This window comes from Mastacembelus armatus, chromosome 19 (assembly GCF_900324485.2).
Source record: "Mastacembelus armatus chromosome 19, fMasArm1.2, whole genome shotgun sequence".
In the NCBI taxonomy this organism is placed as follows: Eukaryota; Metazoa; Chordata; class Actinopteri; order Synbranchiformes; family Mastacembelidae; genus Mastacembelus; species Mastacembelus armatus.
In genome coordinates, this window is record NC_046651.1 from 14352022 (window position 1) to 14374283 (window position 22262).

At 39.3% G+C, this 22262-nt stretch overlaps 1 protein-coding gene across 4 annotated transcripts in view; it reads right to left on the bottom strand.

Annotated features, from left to right (window-relative positions):
• The window catches only part of adam12a (ADAM metallopeptidase domain 12a), a 61502-nt gene that overhangs the window by 23906 nt on the left and 15334 nt on the right, over positions 1-22262 (bottom strand). For all 4 annotated transcript variants that reach the window (XM_026315372.1, XM_026315371.1, XM_026315370.1 and 1 more), the window contains exons 4-6: positions 6539-6617; positions 2793-2869; positions 1456-1642 (exon numbers count right to left, since the gene is read on the bottom strand). In XM_026315372.1, the coding sequence (XP_026171157.1) occupies positions 1456-1642; positions 2793-2869; positions 6539-6617 (343 nt within the window). The remainder of the gene's footprint in view (positions 1-1455; positions 1643-2792; positions 2870-6538; positions 6618-22262) is intronic.

Sequence of the window (22262 nt, forward strand, 5' to 3'; positions counted from 1 at the left end):
AGTTTTTCAATCAATATGCATTATGATCTGCTTCGGGAATTCTCCTTCCACAAATTATGTTCTGCCTGAATATTCTGTTTCAGCAATGGAAGATGAGTCACTTGCAAAATGCAATTGCATGTTTGACATCTTGGAAAACAACATTTCCATTTTGTGACAATTGAGGTTTGCAGGAAGTCATGTTGGTGATGTGTAGTGCCTGTCAGCTAGCCATCATATCTTTCTACCCTTCTCTAGTCCATCTGACTCTCATCATCCAGGGGCAGTCTGCCAACATGCCTCTTTATCTTCAGGCCCTCAAGCAGGGCACATCACAACTTATCAAGGCAGCTCACCTCAGGACCCATGTATTACACGGTGAAGTGAACTTACTTGCCATTTATGCTTGCTTCAAATTCTTATATACAAATATCTTACTTCTTACTAACAGGATCTCTTGCTTTCCACTTTTTTAATCACCTATGGTAGTAGCAGTTTTGACTAACCACATCTGTCTTCTCTTATAGATGTTTTCCATTCTAATTCTGACATTTCTTACTGTTTTTCAGATGCATGGGGGCATTAAAATAAAACATATTAAAGTGCACTGAAAAAAAATGCAGAATCTTTGCAGCTCTTTAACACCAAACACAATAGTTGTCGCTGAAGCCAGAACTATGTCAAGCCAGAATCAAACACAGTTAAACTTTAGAAAAATATTACTGCTCAAATAAATAAAAGTAATCATGTGAACAGGACGTTTTAGTCAACACAGCCAGCTTAACCAAAAGCACACTCATGTCAATATACCCTTAATGAAATGATTAAAAAATTGTAAAATTAAAAAATAATGTTTAAGAAAATGGAAAGTCCCTCACATCTCAGTTGTGTGTGCTTGGCCTCCTTGGGTCTTTAAACATCTGTTTTATTTTTACACCACCTATCTCAGTGTCTCTTTCTATTGACTTGATAAATCAACCATGCTTGTCCCCTCCTGTTACCCCTCACCAGTCCGATAGAGATCACTGGAGTCTATGTTTTCCACTTATCAGGTCTTATCATCTTTAAAGCCCAATTCTTCTGATGATAGAGACCCCCTGGGACCATGACCCTTATGATTTATCTTCATGCTCACTGAGGTGGTAAATGTCTGAGTGTATTTTCTGGAAAGACACTCATCTTAGAATCAGGCATACTGACTCAAGTGGATGAAATGATAAAAACAAAATGAATACATAAATCAATTAACTGCACATATTTTGACCAGACGATAGTGTTAAAGAGGTTTCACAGATAGAAAGACTTTACTCTGTCTTCTCTTTGTCCTATCATAAAAGCATATCAGCGGTAAACCTTTATTTTCAGCTTTATAGTTAAGTGTTAAACCAGACACATAAGTGGCAAGAACTCTTGAAGGCAGATCTGTTTCTATCCTGCTGTCAGTATAGACATAGGTTACAGCTGAATAATCCTTACCCGTGTGCTGAAAGCCCTGAACAGACTGCTGTCTGCATGCCCGGTGGGATATGATATGTTGAAATCATGACCACAGGTTCCAGGAGCAAAATTGAGGTGTTCAGCTGTGTAGATCCAGTGAGTCCCATCAGAGTGATCAGCAGATGGTTCCAGTACATAGGATTTGCCTTCAAGAGATATGAAACCTCTGCAGAAAGAGGAAGCCGTGAATGCAAAGACCTCTCTTACTTAGCCAAGGTGCTGCATCATAATCTAGTTATTTTTCCAGAATTCAAATACTGGAATTGCACTGAAGCACATCAGATATGATTTCGCTGACATGAACATGATTTATGTGTCACATCCTAATGTAAGCAGAAAATATGATTCATCTTTAGAGATGGTTGCACTCCTCAGTCAATTGTTTTTCCATTGATTTGGCATTTCTTTTCCTTTCTGAACTTTTCTCATGATTCAACAATCACCTCTGTGATCTAAAGTGACACCCTCATGCACTGAGGATACACAGTGAGATTCTCACAAATCTTGCACAATATCCCCCACCCCAACTCCACATCCCCCTCCAAAGCCTGAGCACTGCCAACGCAAACCTAGAACGACGTGTCTGAGTGAACAGGCTCTCTGTCAAAAACGTTCTGTGCACCTCTCATTGTGCAGACAGGTTGCAGAAAAACTGAAATGAATAAATAAATATTAAGATTAAGGTCAACAGCAAGGGCTTCACAGTCAGACAAATTGCGCCACAAAGAGTGCAAACGTTTGGCTGGTTTGTCAAAACATTCCTGATGTTGTCTGCTGATATTACTGCAATCATTACTTCTATTTGACCTTTGCAAATGCTGAAACTCTTTACTTTCTACAGACATAGTTTGTCAAGTTTGCTGATTTTAACAGGGTAAACACTATAGAATATTATCTTAAAACTATAGGAACATTCATCATTGAGTCTGATGAGCTATTCTTCAAAGCTACAATTTGGGATTTAAAACTTGGACTTGAGTCCCATTTACAGCCCAATTTCATTTACTTGTAATTTGGTTCTTTTTTTTTTTTTAGTTTTTGTCATGGGTTGTGATACTTGTGATAAGATGCTGCTAAGCAAAAAAAAAAATTAAATAAAATAAAAAAATAAAAAACAAACAACACATTCCTCAAAAGACTGGCCTGGCTACCATCTTAACAGTGAACACCCAGAGAGCACAAAAACTTGTATTACTGCCTTAATGCTCCCTGGTCATCACAGAGAGAAGAGTTGTTAGGAAAGGTCATTAAGGCATTACACCAGAGATACAAGTACAACAAAAATGAAAAAAGAAATGAGTGTCTGACACACTTACTTAATCCCAGCACAGATGCTGAGGCTGACGTCTGAGTTGACATGACCCTCCACCTCACCGTGGTAGTAGCAGTTTGCCTGAGGAAACATAAACAAAAATAGATCAAATTTAAAATTCAGAACAGGTTTAAGCACAGCTCAACAACACCAGTCCCAGCTGATCACTGTGTACCATGAGCAAACGAACACTAGCGGAATAGTCTTTTGCAGGAACCATTCCGACTCATATCCAGAGGCTCATGATGGCTAAAACCTGTGTAACATGTACATTTCTCAGCATAATGTTTGCTTGCTGCGGTTCTCAGATACCTGCTATCATGGACCACCTGTGAAGCTGCAGCAAGGAGTAATGAATGTGAATAAAGAAAATAAAAAGAAAGTAAAGACCGAAAAAACAACCCTTCTAGCGCAGTTAAACAACCTCGCATAGGTGAGGTCTGACCCACCATCTGCCAGGATGCTCTGAAAAACAAGTAAATATTAATTTTACATGCCACGTTTAATGCCTTTAAATATAGAATGTAGGCAGTAAATTTCAATGTCCATCTTCTTTCAACATGGCCAACCTCCAGAGGCTGCTAAATTAGTCTGTTCAGCGTCTACATATGCTTTTGATATTAAAGAGAATCCCTGGTTAATCTTGCATATAAGTACTTCTTCACTGTAATTCTGCAAAATGAATATAACAATCCAGTTAGTGTTTTCTCACTGACACAAACTAATAAAAAGCGAATTGTCTTTCCGTCTCACTACCCAGAAAAAACTGTTTCTTGGATCTAAACTCTTGAACAATCCTTCAGTAAATCCATTTTGTTTTATTTTTAAAATATTTTACGTAATATATTATACTTTAAGCTGCATTCATTAAAAATATTAAATCAAAAGTGGATGAGGAGACAGCATAATGTGAGAGGAAATGCTCATAATGACAAAACCAGAGAATTATCACCCAACTGGGTAGATCCTCTCAGCTCTACAGAGCATTTTAGCAACTTTCAGCTCATTGCTTTGGTTTTATGGCCCGCACCTTTAAGGCTTTGATTCACTGTCACCACTCTCACTACAGTCATTTTAGGCCCCAACAGAGAGCTCTTGTCATATCTTCGCTTCTGCTTTTAGCTGTGGTTTGCACTGCACTGTAGATTATTGGATTTTTATTCACTGGGTTGCCAGAAACACAACTTCAAATGAATGGTTATGTTGCTCCATAGTTGCTGGATGTCTAATTAGGCAACTGATACATAATACATTTGCTATCAGGAATTTATAAAGGCCTATACATGTGTATAGTTATACCAAGTTGGTCAGATCCAAAATGGCTTTGTAGCCTCCATAATAAAATAATGTTTAAGTTCAAAGTATTAATTTGCAATTAGTTAATTTTTCTAGCATATGGGATTGGTCAGTGAACATAATCCATGCTGCACTTATTTTTCATCCAAAACCTATTTGGCAAAACAGTATATAAACATCATTTTTGGGAGACAGAGTTGAAAATGCATTTGGCCCAGAAGCAAACTTTATGTCCAAAAAACAATATCATATTCAGAGGACATTCAAGAAGTGGACTCAAAGCCTTGAAAGTCTTTGCCTATTTGGCCACTTTCCATATCTACACCTAGAGGTATAATGTAAGAGAACTATCCATTACAGTGAGGTAAAAAGGTGCAAAGACAGGACAACACATTACATGAAATATGAAATTTTAGTGCAGATGGGAGGAGCAGAGCTGGATTTAGTGCACTGATTTAATGCTACCGCCTCATGTTTCTTTGATGAGATCATGACTGTGATGCATTGATATAAGAAATATGAATAGATTTTTTGTTTCTAAGGTTTGCACAGAGAGAAATGAGAAAGGAAAGTGCTGATGCTTTCATATCTGAAATAAGAAAGATTAATAACAAATAACATTGTGGGAAGCAGTCCCGGGTGTGAACATTACATTGTTTATCATAACTATGCATTTATTATTCCAAGTTAACTCTTTAATATGCTATGGTAGTGATTCATATCCCCAGTAGATGGCTTTTGTTACAGCACATGGCACTCATTTATTGTATTATATGTGGATTTGGATTTAATGAGAAAGGGAGAGGATTTAAAACAGACAAAAGGAACAGAGGGAGGGTTGACTCATTCCGAAGTCACTCCCAGCAGTACCTTGTCTTTGACACACAACTGAACCCTCAAGATCCCTTGCCCAGATCACTATATCAGTCTCCTCCCTGTCGGCAGGACAAATAAATTAACTACGGATCAGTCTCGCAAGATCTGGTTGTTTCCAGTAAAAAGAACCTCCCATGTAGAGCTGGCTGTGATCATGACAGGGGAATGAGAGGAGAGATGGAGGTCGAAAGATGTCAGTTAGTTCCCAAGCTGGTAAGAGCAGGTAAACACATGTCACTGCCAGCAATTCCTTGCACATTCATCCACCTGCAGTGATTTGCTGTTTTTAACTGTTTTACAGTAAAGAATTTTATTTTAAGATCTGGTTGCTGTTGATTGTAAAAAAAAAAAAAAGCTGATGGGCCTTTTTCACAATTCTTACTAATGTCAATAAGGAAAACATCTGTTAGGTGTGACTTTAAATCAGTTTATCCATCTAGATAACCATCCATTTATGTCATGTGCTAGCACTCTGAGTTGTGGACTCACAGCTACAACTCAGCAACTTCATTGTCTCTATGCTCTGGAATGACAGCAATTCTGATGAGCTGGCCGAGCCCAGAGAGCTCTGGTCTCTACAGTCTGTGGAAAACATTGTTCATTTTACTGTGTGGGTTGGCCATTACATAAATTAATCTCTTCTTTTGTGGATTTCAACTGTAAGTAAGGAAACCATCTTGTATACAGATCTCACAGGCCGGCCGTTGTTATGTTTTCTTGTTACCTAAACAGAAGTGAAATGTTTAAATGTTTTCCAACCTGCAGATGATCAAATCTCTGACATCAGGCAAGCAGGTGGAAGCTGAAAACCAGTCAGGTGGTCCAGGCACATACTCATTCCCATACTCATTCATTAAAGTAAACTGTAAATGCTAGTTCTTCATTCAGGAGGGGATATTTATGGCTCCGTGGAAGATGTTGACATTTTTTTCTGAGCATAATGAAAATGTTTAGAATCATAACACTGACACTAATCATGAGAAATGGGAAGAAAAACACACAAAAATGTAAAATCACAACTTATTCAACAAACTTAAGAGATGTATTTAAGAAAGAAATGCAAAGTACAAATGTAACAAGACCCAATGATAGGTGCTGAATATTTCAGTCAGTATGACTTCTGAAGTGCACTTAGATCTTCACTAATTCAATTTTTCTTGCAGACCCACATAACAAACCATTTCTTGGGATGGTTTTAAGCTTATCTATTATAAAAGACTTGAGCTGTTCCCTAAGTCTGAGCCTGTTCTCCAACCTCTGGCCGCCTTTTATTTCATAAAATATGAATCTGCTGGCAAAGAACGAAAATGGGCCCATTCACCTACACAGTCTTCATTATGTGGAAGACTGCCCAATTCCAGGAGGTTTAAAATTGGGTCTAACTGTGGCATCAATTTTTCTGCACTTCTTCACTGACCCTATAAGCAGAAACCATGAAAACGAAGAGTTCCACAAAAGGCCACATTCATTACAGCTGCGGGGTGGTTTACAAAGAACAAACTGTCACAGATTCAACATCATACGTCAGCTTTAATAAAAAAAAGAGAAAAAAAAAAGAAAAGGTTTTTTAAAACATACCGTGAAGTCGTGAGAGGCTGTGACTGCACTACCGTCTTCCAGGTAATGGGTTTCTGTGTAGGTGCTTGCAAACAGCCCCCTAGAAAGGATAAACAAACACTCAGATATGACCCTAAGGGGCTTCATCCAAAAGAAAAAAAATCAATCACAATGTGTTAAGTCATTCCACCTCTGCCAGACCTGCATGAAAACCTGATGTGATCTAAAACTTAACCCTGCTTTAGGAGAGCACAAATTGAACTGAGCAGCTGTGGACATTGGGAAAGAAAATGCAAGAAAATAGGCTGCTGTGACATTTTCTTCTAAATCCATTTTATGACACATGCACGAACCATGGAGAAGCATTCAGAGTGAATCCATAACTCATTCCATGTGATAAACTGGGATAATAATTTGTCTACACATTGAAGACAATAGCAAGTACTGCTAATAAGCAGACTAACAGTATGATATGATGAAAATGGGAACGGAGAGATTATGTTAACAAGAATACAGTGAAGAAATCATTTTTAGCTACAGACAGGAATCAATAGCACTATAAAGTGACTCTCTGAGGTTAGCAAGTGATCCATTTACAGTTTATATCTAGAAAGCAGAATAAATCAACAGAGCAAATCTCTCCTGCAGGGAAACAGAGGGATTTTGCACTGCTCTGTCTCTGTTTCTTACAGTTCCTTCCCAGTCCTACAGGTTTACATCCACATAGGACTGGGAAGCTTAGTGCAGGTTAGAGCAGGGATATCTGGCACAACTTCACCTATTACCAAGGTGCACGGAGAACAGAAACCAATCTTAAAATATAAAGTTGCTCTTTACATCACAAGCACTGCTGCAGTTTGTTTTCTCTTAAAGATACAATATTTTACCTGCACTGCATTTTCTCTAATTGTGACAGAATACTGACTTACACATTTACTTGTATCAAAATCGAAGCTCCATTTTTAGCCATGGTAGCAGCATAGCTACTGCATATGGAAGCCACACTGGCCACAAGCATGGCCAAAAACCTATACTTTGGAGAAACCTTTTAGGGAACACTGTAGCCTTTTCAAGCTTATAGCTGGTTGTTACCCAGCAAATTTACCCCCAGGTGATGACCTGTTTGGTCTTTTCACTGCAAAGGTGAAAGACTCTATACCATCACTGAAAGTGACAGCCCCACTATGATGGCTGCCCTTTTTACCTCCCACTGAGTTTTCTGTCCACTGTTTCTCAGCTGGTGAGACAGTGGACCAACTTCAGAGATTAACAAATGAGCTAAGACCCATAAAAGAAATGTGGACCCCTTTCGGACTGATTATTACAGTCTGAGCGTTTGTGATTTGTACAAGTGAAGATGTGGGTGTTTGTGCCTTTGTGTACTGTACATACAGAAAACACATGTATTATACTGCGGGACACCAGCACATGCTTGGCTGGTGCTAATCCACAGCAGAGGAAAAAACTTAGTAGACAGCTGGATTCTCTTACTGACCTCAATGCTGACAACCCAGCTGGGAGTGTCAGCTGTAACAACCCAGGGAGGGGGGTTATTTTGTTTGGGAGCTATCAGCGTGAGACACAATGCTTCCCCGCCCTGCACTACTCAGCAAAGCCAAAGAGCTGGTAATAATCATTGGATCAAAGTGAGGCCAAAAAGTGGAGAGAGCCAAATAAAATGATGTGTTTCTTCAGTCTTAATTAAGTCTGCACTCTTGGTCATACACACAACCTCAACATCTGCCCACAACAGACAACCCAGTGTGGTGAGTATGTGTATGTGTCTGCTTGCCTATAACACTCAAGGAGAGTCTGGTTATGAAGAAACATGTTGCACATACCCATGTGCCATCCATATGTTTCATTATTTGTGATTTGACTGGATGAGCATGGGGGTTTAGCGTCTTGCTGAAGGATACTGGAAGAAATTAAACTGATGTCACAGCATATAACGACATCTTAGTGGATTACAATAAAGATATTAGTTAATGCCACTGGTCTATTTAACAGGAAGAACACATTTCTTTCAAAATGGCTTTTGGTTCTGACTCATCTCAAATGACTCTCTCAATGTCTTTGCACGCACCAGCAAGGACAGTGTTCAAACCAGACCCTGCACACTGATTCCTTTGAATGTCAAGACAATTAAACAAGTCTCATATCTCTGTTACATTACTTAATCAGTTTAATTCAAATTCAAGACTGGTCCAAATATAGCCTGGGCAACAGAAATGCTTTTTCAAAACCCTATTTAATACCAGCAAGTCCACCTGACCAAAGATATGCAACTGTTAGGAATAGGACCAGTGTAAGGCATGTCTGTATCATAACAGATGACTCACCTTGTCACTGATGGATCAGCTGGACAGCATCTTGCAAATAGACCAATATTCAAAGGGAACCTGCATATTCCAAGCTTGAGAAATAAACTTATCCTATCCATTATCTAATAGACAGAAACATGATCAACCACTGAATAAAAGTTTGAATCTGCGCAACACGAAGAAATCATACAGAGCAATACCATTTACAATGAACTATCAGCCAACTACATCATGTGTCTAATTCCACAAGCCACCTGCCTCACATGGCAGCAGCAGTTCACTGTTCATCAATCAGTGTGAAGTTAATGAGGCATGGGGGCATTGGGCGGTCGCACCCCCCCCCCACCCCCTATTTAAAATGCATTACCCATGGGAGGGCCTCGAGCAGGGCTCCATCTAACTGACAGAGAGTTGGCATACTGAGTCAATAAGAAGATGTTATGTTCTAACTGTTAATGCCATCAAACCACTCCCAAGTGAAGGCAGCCTGACTCCCAAACAATCATAAACAACCACAATAACTGCAAGTGTAGTACAGAAGAAGGCAGTGATTGCTGAGACCTTTGTTCCCACTACAAAAACTCAGAGAAACATTTAAATTCTCTTCATTTGTTAGGCAGGTACAATAACTATAATTACAACTGGTATGTTTATATCTCGTCATGCTGCTCGATGGCTGAAAAAGAATGACTTTGTGAAAAAACATGTATTAGGTGAGGAAAAGAATCAATGTACCTGCCAGTAGATTTCACAATACAGGCAGAAAAACAATAAAGTCACATCAAGCTAATCCTGGTAAATGTTCATCATGCATTCATTTATGACATTTTTCCATTTTGTATCTCTGGTTAACATCTGTCTGTCTTTGTGTAGGGAAATAACACCAGGATTTATGCAATGTCTTATCTTTTCTTGAACAGATTCACATACAAATGTAAATATCATGACTAACCATTCCCTGTTGGGAACAGCCTGACATACTAAAATATGACCATAGTAACCAAAAAAAACTAATGTCATTGATGATGAATCAGCTAAGTAGATCTCATTGTTATGTGTGGTCTTCATTGTTACTGGTTGTTCTGCTTGTATAGAAGGAGAGTAAATGGAGAGGTGTGTAAGTTACATTAATTGCAAGGCTAATCAATCACCAGGAGAAGGGCGATCTCATTTGTAGGTGAGTGTGGTTACCTGGAGAGAAAGATTGTGACTCACTGTCAAACTTCAGCCTGGCATTCATGTTGGAAAACATAATTCTCCACTTTTATGTTAATCTTACCTCTACTGATTATGAATCAAGATTGTACACATAGTCTTATAGTGAAAACTTTTTGATTATGGCAATAACAAAACATCAAAGCCGAAGCATAGAGACATGCATGCAGCCAAAGTCATGCACATGCCGTAAAAACACATTGTCCATGGGAGAGTTCATATTGCTTAGGACACTTGTGTTCAAACTTTGGAAAAACAACAAATGTTGAATTGATTATGTGGCCACAAGCCAAGAGGAGAAAGAAAAACTCTATTGTGAGGAAAAAAAGTGTTTTCTGCAAAACTGTTGTGAGAAATGACAGAGTCAGAACTAAGGGAAAAATCATGCAACAGTAAATTCAACTCTATCCATGCTGCCCACATGCAAAGGACAATACACAACTGCATTCATTAGTCATCAGTGGGTTTTTCACTTCAACCTCTGCAGCGTTCTCCCTCTTCTCTTGGTAAGGGTTCCAACCAGGCTCTAAGTACATTTGTAAAAGAAAATGTTACCTCTTACACATAACGATATGTGACAAAAGCACTTTTAGAGCACATAAAATGAATATTCTTAATCCCCTTATTATGACCAGTACATGACACCATAGCCATGATTGCCAATGCTAGAATTTAAGGCTGGATCAATGTGCAGTGATTTCCCAGTCACAGGCTCCAATACACTATATCTCCGTGAACTCAGAGCCACTAATCAGGGACTGCTGGACAAATCCTTGCATTAACTATGATAAAAGAGAAACTAGGCATTAGACATCTGGAAATGAAGAAGCCCTGTATTGCACTTGTGTGTGCCGTTTTCTAACAGAAAGTTATTTAGAACAGATGTAAATATAAACATTTAGAGCAGATGAAATCATCATCAAAGAAATACATTTCTCATAAAACTTAATCTGGGAGCTCCAATTAGTACATTACATTTCAACAGAGACTTGTGAGGCAATGCGGTAAGAATAATGTCCCTCTGCTTTTATGTGGCAAGTGGCAAAAACCCAGCAGCACTTGGAAAAAGTGGGGAAAAAGTGGGATCATGTGCATAAAAACATACAACAATGCCCCCCGCCCCCCTTCCAAAAAAAAAAAAAAAACTTGTTTCTCTGTTAGAAACTTTTTTCCAGAAGCAAGGGAAGAGGGCCATTCTTCCTGGCTGTGATCTGTCTGACATCAGGCAGTGTTGTAGGCCAGTGCCAAGTAGAGCAGAGAACCAGAATTCCCCCTGCTTACCCTGAGCTCAATGCAACTCCCAGTCTGCACAAAGCATGTCATGACCAAAGCTGCTGGAGCATGCCAGCCAATGATTTCTGCTCAAGGAGAGGGATGAATGGGAAAAAACCAAGGCAGATGGTTTTGCCTTTATGTATATAAAGCTGCCATGTTCAGTAGTATTCCGTCATGCATCTCAGTGGTGCCCCTGCCTCTACTACCAACACCGTACTGCACCAAAGGTGACAAGACAAAAACATAATAAAGGTGGGGTTTTGGCCTGTGTCAAAAAAAGTGCACAAAACAAGGCATGTGATATTTAAAAAGCAGGTCTAGATAGGTTCTGTTCTAGCCATCATAATAGGCTCATTATGATTCTTTACACCTGTGTGGGATCCCGAGGTGGTTAATTGGTCAGTGAAATGGTCAAACAGAACGGCCATTAGCAGCAGTGGCACCCAATTATTGTAGCGACTGTCACCTTGAGATTGATGTGCTTAAGTCCAGGCATGCCCCATGAAATCAATAAAGTGCCATCTCTGTGCAATGTCTGTGTGATGGATGACTCCACAGGATCCAAATAACAGAGACCGGATGATGAATACTACTCCAACAATGAATAAGATAATTGGAATTAGGACAGAAATGCAACACTAATCTTTGATAGTGTGACGATAATGAAGCAGACTATACTAAGTTAGTAAGTAAGTTAGTTACCGTCAAAAGCAGACTACAGTTTCTTTAATATTACAGTTTCTTAAAGTACAACTTAGATGGTTCACGATCCAAAAGGCCCACTAAACAAGACATCTTCAGTTTTGGATCATCTTCACTGCTACAACTCTGGAGCAAAAAAGGGTTACTATGTAGGGGACATAAGAAGAAACACAGAGCGCCCAGAGCAGAAACATACAGTATGTGCTGTTTGTAATGCCACATTACCAAGAATCATCTTGTGTGGACATACAAATGAGAAGTCTGCCCTGAACCAGAAAAATGACAGCGTTGACCATTTGTTCAGGTGCTTAAAAAGACCTCTGGCTATGGTTTTCCATCATGCAAGCTCTTGCAGTTGCAAGAGTAATGCTTCTCTGGGTGGAAAAGGAGAAAATGGTGTGATACTGTTATGCCACAGTAAAAGCCCCTGCACAGGAGGTCAGAGTGGATAGTGGGTTTTAACTATGACCACAATCTAAACTAAGACGATTCAGTTGAGTTAACTTAATGAATTTTTCACCGTACTGCAGGGCAAACCAGGAAACGCTCTTGAATTATTTTAGGAGGTGGTCACATGGGTCATTTTTGTAAGGCTTGGACAAAAGTGTCATTTAGATATGAAGACTTGTTTTCCATCAGCTATTCTTCAGCGTAATTGTATCCTGCATCACATTCAGCACACATGCTGCTGCCTCATCATATTATGAGAATACTTTGTCTCTCACCGCACCACAGTTCTGTGTGGAGTGACGAATAGTCCAATCATCCCAGTATGACAAGCACAATGAAAATGTAATAAAATAATAAAAAGCCATGTTTGTTAAACTTGTCATTGGTCGTCTGGTTTTAGGACGCATCTCTGCATGCATCTGCTGTAAGAGTCACAAAAGCATAATTACGATCAGTGTCAAACTGAATAATGAGCAGAAAAGTGCAGCTCCAACTCAGACATAGTTTTCATCTTCATTTATTTCAGCAGGAAATACAAAAATTTATAATAGCTTGCTGTTTTTACACACAACTATCCATTTCCTCTTGTTTCTTTGGCTGTTGTCACTTGTCGACATGTGGCATCAGGCACTTGGGTTTTGCTTAAACCACAATGTCTGTCACCCTAAAGCATACATGTGCATGGCAAATGGGCCAAATGGCATCTGTAACAAAGATCATCCTGCAAATCATGATCAGCTGCTCAATCACAGTTTACAACAGGGCGAGCCTCTCTTATTTTTCTAAAAAGGCTTTAAGTCATTTACTGCTCATGATATCATCTAACCCTAAGGGCCAGAGAAAAATAACGTCACTAATCAAATAGTTGATCTGCATATTGTGAACTCTAAATCTTCCACTGCAGGTCAAGTAGAATATGAAGTTTAAATATTCATGCATATGTTAGTGATGACAATTCATCTTAAATTAAACAGATAAAAACAGAAAAATCTTGGCAGTTTGTCACAGGTGGATGTCTTTCTTGACTTTTTTCTTCCTGGCACGGACCAGTGACATTGTTATCTGAAACTAATTATGTCGGGTGCCAAAGCAGCAGTCTTTCAAATCGCCTTTGTTGCTGTGGATCACTGGAGGGGAGATGCTTCATCCTGCTTTTTACTGCTATCTGCCCCGGGGCTTCGTTCCTCTGTGGCAGAGAGCGTGCCTCGGCTCTGCCTCTTCATCTCTCTCAGGACGAGCTCTGGTTGTGTGTCTGTGTGCGAGGGTGTGGGAGAGATTGAAAAAGAGTGTGTCTCTGTGTGTGTGCAGGAATGAGCGTATGTGCTGGTAGTTCAGCTTGATTTATGCACATCTGTATGGAAGCATGTGTGTAGGCTTGTACACATGCAGGCATCTCTGCATGAGCTGTTTCCACAACATGGACTGTGTTTGTGCTCAACACACAGCAGGCTCATGGCTTACATATCATGCACCACATTCTTTTCTTTCAACACTATCAGCAAACCACAACACTCCACGCCTGTTATCATAAACTACTTACTGAACATCACTGCATCCTGCATTGGAAAACCAGAAATGCATTATACAGTAGAACACTATTTTGCAAACTCTGAAACAAAGTTTTAAATGTCTGGTTCACCCAAACTGCAGATTGATGACAGTGAGCCATTTTCTCCAGAACTATTGCTACCATAGAAATAGTCTTAATAAAATCCTAACACCAGGGGACAATGAGTTTCGTGGACTGAGTAACAATGACACTGCTTTTGGAAAAAGATGCTGTATATAAATATATTTTTCACCATATTGTGGGCACCACAAACAACATTTCATTCACCTCTGTTGTATTGAGGTGTCTCAGAGGTGGCTATCACAGAACCTGAGATACATAACTCTTGCAGCAAATGAAAAGATTTTTTCATGAAGCACCCCTTTAGACATATTTTGATATTCATGTATTTTTGCTTATAGCAAAATAGGGAAATATTGAAAACCCAGTGATGGAAATTGACTAGATTTAATTTATATTCCCCTGAGGATACATTTCAAGTAGAAACAATAGGCTTTAATGTATGTGCAGCTTCAGAAAATTAACTGCCCCACACACTTCTTTGTCTATTTTCTACATCTTCTTTTTGCTTTTTATGTGGGTTAAGGCTGAGAATGGGAGGAAGTACCGACAAGGGGTGAATGTAAAGTCATTTTCAGGACGGGTCATGCTAATACAACAGCTTTGAGCATTCCCATTAATTCAAATGCTTTACAAAAAACTGGCCCAAGGCCTTTGAATCAATATTCATTGCAACCTCATGCTTGAACTAATGAGCAGCTAGGGAACGCCAAACAACTAAACCTATCATTCTTTTCAAAAAGGTAAATGCACATACAAAAAACAGCACTTCAATTAATTAAACCTGTCTGTACTTGGATGCCCCACCCCTCCCCCTTTTTCCTCACATCACACACCCTCAGGGAAATCAAACAATTAAAGAATGAATACAAATTTAATCTCCCTTCCTTCATGTGTTTTACCCCTCTGATTATGTAAGTTAGGTAGATGTCCTTCCTCTCTCTAGTAAAGGTCTGATTTTGATGTCCATCCATGCATCTATTATCTACAGCTTTTCATTCTAGGGTCACAGGGATTTTGATGTCTTAAGTGTATTCGGTTATGCACCCTGACCTTGTGGTCCTTCTTTTAGAGGATGACTAAAAGCAGAAAGCTACATGATTAGAGCTTGAGGGAGCAGAACAAAAAAACAACTAAATTATTTAAAGAGAAATGAATAATTAGAGTGAAGTGCACAGTAAGAATCCTCATGCATTTCCAAGGTGTGGTCTGTACAGTAAGGCACGGTATTAAATGTTACCAGCTTCATTTAAAGCTATTTTCTATAGAATACTCCAGCATCATATTTCTTAAACTAGTGACTGATTTTCTTGACAGACTGATTTCCTAACTAATTCATCATCTGTGGTCCATTGATCCCTGAATGGTACATTTGTAGCTCCTGTTGTTGAACTGACGTACCCAGGAAGTGGAATTTTTGGCTTCCTCTATGAACTTGTTCGTGAACATCAGGGCATGCAGATGGAGTACTGCGGCTTGTTCATTTTTTCACCACTAATGACCAGTGTGCGTCATGAAAAGGTGAGCTTTGACTGGTGTCTCCATAGAGAACATCAATTTATTACAATCATCTTCATTATGAACAAAGTCAATCACAGACCATGGTTGTAATTGGAAGTAGAAATTATGAGGGCATCGGTCATGTTCAAATCTTTCTATATTTCATCTATTCCATTAACTATTTAGTTGTATGTTCTGTGAACTTCTTTTCCCAACATGAAGATCTAAAAGCCTCCTTTACAGGGACGGGTGGGGAATACTCAATCTACTGAATTGTTTATCAGTTCACTAGCTAATTTGAATATCTTGAATCTAAAATTGCAGAAATCAGCTAATTAAATGTGCTACCATGAGACAATGCAATTGTACAATGTTAATGGAGTAGTTTGACTTTTTGAGTAAAACTTATTTAGTTTCTTGCCCTGGGTTAGATGGTCACATGCACAATGCAGTTAACTAACATGGCTCTTTTTAAAGAAAAAAAAATCCTCCTATCAACACCACCAAGATTATCTGGAAATGTCACATTGACTACAACAATCCAGACTGCTGCCTCCAGCTTTATGTTGGACAGACAGATATCAAACCATGTGGACCTGCTCCATTAACTCTCACCATATGACTGCAAATTTGCAGAGGACATGCCCTCAGCATTGTCAATGGCAGCTATGTTCGCACATCAGACAACTGGATCTACTTCTGCCAAATGAAAATATGTGTTGTTCTTTTTTTCAAGGACAACCTATACTGTTTCTCTCAGCGCTTTGTCCACAAATGTAGTTTCCTCTGAATTTACAACCTACCAATGACCCACGTGCTTGGAAACTCTGATAATTTCAAGACAACTGTGTCACGGAGTCAGGCCTCAATTCCACAGGGTCTCTGCACCCCTAAGCAGTCTGCAGGCTCTTTATCAGTCCCTGGCAGCTCCTATTGTTATTGGCAGCTCTGTCCTGTCCTCAGTGCTGGAGGGATTAGGTGAGAGTGAGTTAGGAGGATACAGTGGTCAAGCAAAGGACACCCTGGCGTGCCTCATATCCCAACAGGGAGTTATTAGGAGTTGCTGACGGCAAGATAATAAGTGAGGAGGGAAAGACAGGTAGACAGAAGGGGAGGGGGACTGCCTTCACACCTCATCTGACAAAGCAAAAACACTGGAACCTTCCATTTGAGTCACCACACATCCTCACCCACCCCGTGTGTCCATCTCTCAGCACTGAGGGGCCTCAAGACATAACTTCAAATCAAAAGCATCTGCTTTCTGCATAACATGTGGCTGGACGAAGGTTCGTTCCCCAGGTCCCTGACTTTCTCTGCACCATTTCCTTTTATCACTAAGCTAAATTTAGCGATGAAAGAGGCATCTGACCTTTAACTCCTACACAGGTTTCCCACTGAGTCCTTTGCAGATTTTACATTTTAAGTGAGTCAAAGAAAGTAATACAAAAGTTGCACAAACACACAAAAAAAAAGAAGATGACTTTTGGAGAGGTTCATCACCATACTACCTTTTAGGGCAAGAAGGGAAACTACTGCTGTAATTTTTTCTCTTTCTGTGTGCTAGTGAACTGGAGCGGATGCTGTTTTTGCTTTTCATCCAGCATTCATTTTTCACAAGGACACTACTCTGTGTGAGAATATGTAGAGGAAAAAAAAATCTCCTACATCAGCTGAAAGAGCGAAGCTTCCTTAAGTCCAAATCTGACAGCTTGACTGATAACCACGCGTGGCTTCTTCGCTCAGTCAGTGACCCCACATGCAGGGAGTGGTGGTCATAAGAAGGTCAGTGGACTGTGAGAACGGAAAGAACAGGATGGAGGACAAATAGAGCGAGCATTCCCTCCCGGCCGACATCAACTCACACTGTAACTCCATGAAATCTATTTGTCTGTCTGTCAGACAGAGGATGGAAGCCAGGACTGTGTGTTTGGACCCATTATCTTTATGGTCAGCAGCCACAGAGGTCAAACACTTTGGCTGATGTTGTTTATTCCCTTTGGCACCCCGGAGCCTTGTGAAAATGAGATTTCACTTGAATTTATGAAGAGTGGTTGCTTAAATAGGTGAAAGGCAGAGACTGTGAGCCAGAGAGAAACACAGAAAGACAGATAATCTGAGAAAAAGAGCATGAAAAATAGGCCAAGGGGCCTGGCAGCTAAAATTAACTTTTTTCCTACAAAGCCTTCCTCTAATGAATCCACATCTGCATGTTGCAATGTCATCATTGGCATTTTGAGTCATTTTTGGCAGTTCTTTTTCAAACTATTGTGTCATACACTTCTGCTACTGTTTACTGAGTGTAAAAACAGTGTTTTATTCCTTGTTGTTATAGGCACACAAATCACATATATAACAACAGGGTGAGTGTTTATGCTTTACTTCCTTAGCTGCATTTCAGCAATTCATAAGCTTCTGTAGGTAGTGATTTCATTTTGCTTGCTTGTTTCCCTCTCACACTCAAACTCTCACAATCTTCCATTCATTTTGGAAAGACATGGCTACACTCACTGTCTCCAAGTGAAATTTAATTGATTTATTTTTTTATTTCAAAATCTACATCTTAGCAAGTAGTTGGAAACACAAGGAGACACACTGGAAAATGTTCGCTGTTTTTTTTTTTTTTTTTGCAAAATGAAAGTTTTATGATTAAAAACATAAATTTTGTAAGTTTGCAGGGGAATATCCAATATTTACAAAATGTAATGCTCATACAAACTCATGCAAATTATTGTTAATGTCTTATAGCATTTTACAATACATGTGTGAAAGGGAAATTGTCCAGAAGAATATTCTTATTAGATTTGGGTAAATCACTTCATCACAGTGGCCCAAATAAAAAACACACAACATGAAATGTCTTTAACTATGGAGGCTGCACTGTTCAGTAATGTGCAACCTAAATATGTACCTGTCTGATATAGCTATGAAGTCAAAAGTGGACATACATGGAAAATAAATGAGGTCATGCTTAAATTAAAGGACAATAATTTTAAACATATTACCAGGAGTTGGAAAAAAATAAAATATATGCTTGCATTTTATGTCCTGTCTTGAATATTCTGAAAAGTCTTGTAATAAATGCTCTTGCAGATAAAGCTCTACATTATGCTCTATTAAATTTTACACAGAGGTTGCATAAAGGTCTGAAAATGAAACACTACCTTCAAAATCCCCACTTCATAACTTTTAATGCAATCTTATTCTAAAAGTGTGGGCGCCAGTTTAAAATGACATCCTGGCATTTACTGGTACAATAAAATGGACAATTGTTCAGCCTTAGAATTGTTACATTAACACCAAAATCTAGCACACTGGGTTCATAATAATGCAAGAAAGGACTCAGAAAAGATGACTCATAGATGGAGATGTAAAACAACTCGCTGAGAGCTGTGTAGTTGTCACTCTGTATGCAGTCATGTCTTCCAAAACTCAAAAAACAGTCCACTTCCTTCTAAAAATCTCACTATCCAATAAATCAGGCTGGTTGCAGCCTAAAGGATAAAGAAGAAAGTCTGGATCCCAGCTGTGGAAATAAACCTCAACTCCCTTCTCTCATCAGCTATCATCAGGCTGCCCACGAGCAAGGCACCAAACTCCCAGTTACCTGAACTGAAAAGAGGGTGGAAAAATGTTGAATTTGGAAATCTCCATAAGCTCTTTGGTGAAGCTGTGAGTGATGCCTCATCCCCAAAAGAGAAACTCTTGTTTACAATATGTTTCAGTTGGCTGTGCACTTCTTGGTACAGGGAGAGAGACTGAGGAATAGATCTACCAGCTGGTGTCCTAAGACCCCTGTGGTCTGTCTGGAAAAAGGCTCATATTGGAAAGGAGAAGACCCTTTCATTGAATAAAAGGTCTGCTTTTTAACAAACCTAATTTTCTTTCATTTTTACAAAACAATAAAGTGTGCTTATTTGGATTTATTTGAAGTGGATGCTTGACCTTCATTGTGAAAAATGATACATACTATATGCAGAGTTTATCACTAGAAGGATGTTTTCATCTTTTAATGCATACACATACTCAAAATCTAACTAGATACATTTTTTCATAATTATTTTTAAAAGCTGAGTGTTTATATATTAAAACATGCCTGTGTGGGACAAAGTTACTACTGAAGTTAGACATTTTTACTATGCAATTACAGGTTTTCCCATCCAAGTCCACCTCAAAAATCTCATATCATAAAATATTAGTTCATAGTATAAGACTTCATGCTTAATTAAAGTACTCACCTAGACACTGTATACAGTTTGGTCTGCAAAAGAAACAACCAAATGAAGGGATTGGATAGCTAATGAGCGATAAAGTGACATCATGTACAGTAAAATCTCGGTGGAGTTTGGCCTTTGAAGTAATCTTGAAAGTTGGCTTCTCATGGAGGACCAGATATATACATACACACACAAAAGTGAACTTTAAACTACACTGTGTATGTGCATCTCACTCCTTTCCATCCTAAAAAAGGAACAAGCCACTCTAAGAGGTTCCCAATGTTACTGGGTGCCTCCCATTAATTAGGAACATGGAGTGGTGAGTCCACCTTATTAATTACTGCTCTAAGCTGCAAAATAATTGGAGCTTCTGAGAAGGTAATTCAAAAGAGGAAAGCTCTTTCCAGAAAAAAACCCCTTTTGAAGGAAGTAGTTAAAAGGAGCAGCTCTGGACAGAGATGAGCACATTTCCAAGACTTGTCTTTGAAAGTAATGAATCACTGTATATCATGGCCTTGCAGCTGCAAGGGTAACAAGAAAGATACAAAGGACAGAGTTAACCTCAGTGCATCGTTCCCTAGGAAATAAGGTTTCATGGTTCTCAATGAATATTCTAACATGGTGTGTGTGTGTATACGTTTGGATTTTGCTGAAAAAAGAAAGCTTATGTGTATCTTTATATGCCAAAAAGCCAGAACAAATGAGCATCAGTGCAACCAAGTCTTGAGTGACTTCATATCTGGTCATTCTGCTGGTTAATGAGTGAAACAGGCCATGTCTGCCCTCTCCGCAGTTATTTTCCCTGTAATGTATGCATGGTCAGAGGACAAACTTATTATGCTCTGAGAGGGACACATGTGAAGAGTTGGCTACAGACAAGATAATTTGGAGCCAGGCTGTAATTAGATGTCAAATCCACGGTGATTACAGGAGCACAGTAGGAAACGCACATACAGTATTTCAGGCATTAATGCATTAGTGGATGGAGATTTCAAATCATCAGTGTTATCCTTCTATCGCTTGTCCTTTCTCATGTTGTGCTTCTCATTATTAATGTGTTCCAGCTCCACTGAGGGGATGAAAGGCTGATGGGTAGCAGGTAACTATGGGAACAAAGTATTTAATAGGATTTTAAGTGGCAGCCACCATCAAGACAAGAGATGTCACCACAGGACAGAACTATTTATTTTAAATATATGCAAGGTGTGCTTAGAAACATTATGCTGCAAAAACTCAAAAATAGTTATAACAGACATTGAAATCTATAATAAACACATTTTAAACTGTTTAACTTAAGTAAGAACTGATGCCTTAATGAGAAATTATTCTTAACCTTATTTATTTCTGATTTAATAAGCTGGGGAAGGATTATATACAACTCTTTTGTCACTCCTGGCTTAATGACAAAAGGAGGAATTTGATATACATGGGTGTCGTTGTTTTGACATGCCTGAAACAATCTGTGTGTGGCTCAGCAGCCAAGAACAATAACTCTACAAAGGAGGAAACAGAGATGTCTATTTTCCAGAAAAGGTTGATTATTTGTGCAGTGTCTTTAGCCTTCTGTTTGCTCAGTTCCCCAGGAGATGCTGTTTCCTGTCCTGTTAGACTCAAGGACATCTTGATTGAGAGAAGCAACAGGTCACAGACCAACAGCAGTCCAGTCTGAGAAATGGAGTCAAATAACTAAAACCTAATACACAAACTGGGACAAATTGTGTCTGGAGCCTGTCTAGGCTAAATTTTATTGTTCTTCAAAACACCAGAGCTAAAATTCTGCAGCCTTTCATTAATGAAACTATCCTCTACCTGCCCTCTGTCCAGGGAAAAGGGACAGATTAAAGTGTTAATTTGTGTATCTGTGTCTGCCACTTTGCTTCTGTTGGTCTTGCTGCACAAAGTGTCCAAAAGATGGATAACCAAGCTTTCAGGGCCCTTATGCTCAAGGCTAAACAACATGATGAGCTGGCAGAAACCCCAGTGCAGGCAACCAAGAACATCCTCCACACAGCTGACGAGCCCCAGGCCTCCTTCCAGTGATCCTGCAGTCCATTAGAAAGGGAAATACGGCGGGGGAGAATGCTGCCTGCTCAGCTGGGGACTCATCTTGATATGCCTGGAGGCCTCATGTTCAAAGTCACAAAGCAGCAAGAGTTGCTACAACAGCTTGGCCATGAGTAGTTCTATACCCACAGGTCAAGCCCAAAAATTGTCCCAAGGACATTAACTTTCTTGTAGCAAAGAGTCGAGGTGCTTTTTCACAAAAGCCATGTAAAGCTTGTTTCTGTCACCTACTAACTATATTACTTCAAAAAAGATGAGATGCCACCAGGGATCTTAGATTTAACACAGCAGACAACAGTGGGCAGGCTTAGCTTATCTACGTCTTCTTTGCGACAAACAGAAAACTTGTGCTTTTACAGTCAGGAAATATG